Genomic DNA, 4,593 nt, shown 5'->3' with positions numbered 1-4,593 from the left:
GATTAAGGGCAGTATGATACTATAGAAAAAGGTGTCTGCAAAACTGCCTTTTCCTAAAAGAGTTGCCTATGCTTTGTCATTTCCACTAATGGCATAGGCAGGACTTCCTAATGATGAAGAATCACTTAGGAGAGGGAACAGTACAGAGAACACATTAATGGTCCACAATACCTGGGTGCTGGTTACAAGTGGAGTCTCTCGGGTCCTATAACATTTAATATCTTTATCAATGGTCTGGAGGAGATGGAGTGCAACCTTTCCAGTTTTGCAGATGACAGCAAACTGTAGTGATGAAGTTGGTATACTCAAGTGCAGGGCTTCTCTTCAGTTGGACCTAGGCAAGCTGGAGGAATAGGCTAAGACAGGAACATCACGAAATTCAACAAGGACAAATGCAATCAGAACAGGATGCCCACAAAAGCTGTGAAATCACCATCTCTGGAGGTTTTCAAGACCCAACAAGATGGCACCCTGAGGAATATGGTCTGAATTCAGTATTGACCATACTTTGAGCAGGACTAGAGAGGTCCTGAAGTCCCCTCCACCCTGGATGTTTCTGTATGTGTATGACTGCTTGTGTGTATGGTCTGGGTGATTTGCAGTGAGGCAGAAGGGGAGATAGGTCCCAAGTCATTCTTGGAGGAATAAGGGAGGAATATGAGGAATTCCTGGGTCTCTCCTGGAGAGTTAGGAGTAGCACAGAGGTGTGGGTGAGGAGGGTTTCAGGGTTGTTGCTACCAGTCACAGGGAACTGTGAAAGAGAAGTGAGTATCAGATTTGCTGAGCAGCCATTTCACTCCTTGCCAGCTCAGTGTAGCACAAACATTACCATGTATTTTGGCCACAAATTGCAGCAGGACACTGAATATTCAGTATCCCATTTTGTACTCACGCAAGTGCTCAAACACTTTATTTCAACAATTGCTTCATATTATAATTTTCTGTTGCTGATAAACTTGAAAAAGGGGAATCTACCTCAGGCCAAAATATGTGTGGGGAAAACTTCTCCCACATGGTTTCTCCATTTCTCAGAACAAGTCTCTAATTACCTCTCGCCCATGTTAACAAACTGCTATTCATCTTTTCTCCTCTTCTTTAGAATGCCCTTTTTGGAACAGAAATTTGAAAATTGTCAGGAAAGCCTTCTTTCCATTTTGGATCTGCTTATTAGTAACATTGATTGAAATGCCCCTAGATGTTGCCAACCAGAAGTCTTTGAAAATTCCAGAGCACCAGGATGCACCAGTCCAAAGCTGGTGGAGCTGCACAGAACTACCTCAACATCTCCCCGGCACTGCGGCGATGGCTGTGGCTGTGGTCATGAAGTCAGAAAGAGAAAACAAAGGCTGAGCCTGAGGGAGCCTACTCAGAAGTTGGATCGCTTAAGCATTATCATGGAGGAGAATTAAACTGGCTAGCTTGGGGAGCAGGGTCTCAGGAGAGAAACAATCCCTCTGCTGCACTGCATGGCCTCATAAACTATATGCAGTGGGTTTGTGGGTTACAAAAGAACAGCAAATGAAGGTGCCCAAATCTCCCTTTTATTTATTTTGGTGGGAGGGAGCCTTGGCTCTACATTACTTCTCTTTATTATTTGTGATGTATATAGCATAGTCGCGCAGCTGGTTACTCATCAGAACCGAGCTGCTGTCACATGGGTTGTCACAATCGTCTCTGAAAATGAGTCAACAGAGAAATTTCAGGCTCTTACAGTGTCAGAGATTATGTCATTTTTCTTTATGCTGGCAGTTCTTCTGCAATGTTTCATAGGAAGACCATTCATAACAAAGAATCCTGATAGCATTATGGGGTTTGTTTTGATTATTATAAAGGTAGGCACTGTCTCCTCTAAGGACATCTTACTTCTTTTATTGTTTTACTCTGGTCTTTCTCCTAGGGAAATGCAGATGCCGCACAGCAAGGTGTCAGTGCTGTCCAGGGCAGCACAGCCAGACATCCATTTCACAATGCAAATGAAGAATGCCTGAAGAGCATAAAAGCTTTTGCAAGTGAGACCCATTCTTTTGTTAATGGTGGAAATGACATGAAGAACCTGTGTTGGTTTTTATGTGTTTGCCTAAAATATAACATCATCGTCCATGATTTGGATGATGGTGAGGATCATCAGGCAACATGTCATTTGAAGGTAGTTTCCACAACACTTGCATAAAGGTTACCTGTAGCCTCAGCCTCCGGAAGAACATCCTTTTGTGCCTTAGACAAAATCTGAATTTCTCTGTGGTTCTTCCACTACAAGGGGAGATGGATGAGACTCTTGTCATTGCTTTGATGTTATTCCATGTATTGAAAAAGGTGTCAAAGTCATCTTTCCTCTTTTGCTTACAGACCTTTCAGATAGCACTAGGTCCAAAGCTACTTCTTGCATTTCTCTTGGGGGCTATCCTTCAAGCATGTCTATGAATATGTTTCCTTCCCTGATTTTTCTTTTCACCGGATAGAGTTGTATTAAGCTGATGGAACAGCTGTCATAATGGGGAACACCATTTTTCTCTGTTCCCCCCACTCCTCTCTGAGCCACACAATCCTGTGTCTGGTGAGGGCAGCTCTGGTTCCAGCTTTATGCCAGGAAAGGAGGAGACAGGTATGTTTGATGGATATGGCCCCTGATAATCCCTACACTATTCTGACTTATGTAAATGTAAGCCCCAGTACCATCTGTTACACACAGAACTGGAAGACAGCCTCAAAATATGGCCTAAATGAGGTGTTCATTGCTGCCACACAGATTGTATTTAAGGACTTACTGATCAGATACTAACAGTATTGATCCTTGGGGTACACCACTGGTGAACTGCCTCCAGCTGCACTTTGCGTCCCTAATCACAGGCCTTCAACCGCAGACATTCATTCACTTTTCAGCCCACCATACCTTCCACTTTTCTGATCTGTACTGCATCAGCTTGTCTATGAGTCTGTTACAGGAGACAGTGTCAGAAGCCTTGCTAAAATCTGGATAAGCAGCAGGGATGCATCTGTGACATTTACTAGCAACCTTCATCATCAAATACAAATTTAGACTTTGTGGCTCAATTTCATTGCAAGTTTTGTGCAAAGAAAGAAAACCTGACAAATCCAGACAAATAAATCAACCTAAGCAAGCTTGTGCATCTTCTTGCCTTTTACCTCTGCCAATTTGTATTATTTAAACACATAAAACCCCTATATATTATTCTTTGATTTATTACAGATCTGATTCTTGTGGTTTTGAACATGTTTTTGTTGGAGAAATGCCTGGTAAATGCCTTAGGTTTGCACAACTGGGTGATATTTTACCTTCAGGAAAAGCGCAACTACAAGGGATATGTTGCTCGGAAGAACAAAGCCAGGGCGCCTTTGCAAACAAGACAAATGGATCCAGAGATAAAAGCTGTGGTAGTGAACCAAGGCACAGTGATGCAATCATAGGCTCAACTGTTTTGAACCTAAATTGCCCAGGTGTATATAAGCAGAAAAAATACTAGCATGCCCTCAAGTCCAGCTTCTTTTTTTGCAAAAGCTATTTTAAAAATTAGTGCTGGTCTTTACAGAATCACAACACTGCTGAAGTTCAATTGAGATAAATGATCATGTATGCTCCAGAGCACAGGGAAAAGGCTGTGCTTCAGCTATAGCACTCTGGCACAGCAAGGATGACTGAATCTTGGAACGCTCTCAAAAATATGGAGTCAGAAAATGTATCTGTCTGGTCACAGTTGTGTTGGAGATTATTCTGTTGTTTTGTTTATGCTTTCAGCCTGACAAAGATGACCAGTTGATGAGCATCCAGTTCAGCTGGAAGGGCTCAGTCAAGCCAATTGGAAGCACCTTTCCTAGTGTGAGCCTGGAGTTTGAATTTGCCCTTTACACTGTCATTTTCCTGCTGGCTGAAGAAAGTGTCATGCATGAAACAGTGAAGATAGAGGAATATGAGCTACAGGTGGTTGCTTGCTGCCATGGGCAACACATTAGAACAGCATATCCAGTACTCCTCAGCACCAGTAGTGAAGACTAGTAGTTAGAGTGATCAGGCAACATTTCTTTTTTTTTTTTTTTGGGGGGTGGGTGGGGGTGGAACACGGGACTGGGCAGCAGAGTAAGTTGATATGTTGTTTTATATAACTAATTTTGAGTAAAAATTGATGACTCTCTCGCTTTTGGTCTGCAATGGAGCGTTTAATCAATAGTGTGCCATGGCCCAGTGCCTGACAAACCTTGAAACATACTGCTGATCACTTATATTAAAGGCTGAATCAAACTTACATCAGCCTTCCATTGTGCATGATAACACTGTACTTTTCAGCAAATAATTCAATTTATGGAATCCAATATGGAAAAGGCCATATTAAAATTGATACACATATTTCTCTTATTTGTTAGCTACTGCATATATGAAAGAGCAATAGCCACACGTTGCTTACACTTTGCACAAGCAGAACCACAGTACTCTTTTTCTCCTCTCATCATTTCATAAGAAATTAGTTTCAAATGCATTTTTACAACTACAGTGCCCTGGACACACAGGAAACACGTTCGGATGTGAGAATGGTCATCAGATCAAGGGCAGGTCTGCATCAGCTTTGCCCAGGTTTTCTA

At 42.2% G+C, this 4,593-nt stretch overlaps 1 protein-coding gene across 1 annotated transcript; it reads left to right on the top strand.

The window, feature by feature from the left end:
• Nucleotides 1–408: 408 nt before the first annotated feature.
• LOC128907641 (poly(U)-specific endoribonuclease-like) lies at nt 409–4,249 on the top strand. Its single transcript, XM_054196788.1, is given in 5 exon segments — nt 409–483; nt 1,898–2,055; nt 3,209–3,259; nt 3,261–3,348; nt 3,755–4,249. Coding segments are annotated over 5 exon segments (630 nt in total). The 3' UTR covers nt 4,013–4,249.
• The last annotated feature ends 344 nt before the right edge of the window (nt 4,250–4,593 follow it).

This window comes from Rissa tridactyla, chromosome 1 (assembly GCF_028500815.1).
Source record: "Rissa tridactyla isolate bRisTri1 chromosome 1, bRisTri1.patW.cur.20221130, whole genome shotgun sequence".
NCBI lineage: Eukaryota > Metazoa > Chordata > Aves > Charadriiformes > Laridae > Rissa > Rissa tridactyla.
This window is presented reverse-complemented; position numbering and strand designations above follow the sequence as displayed.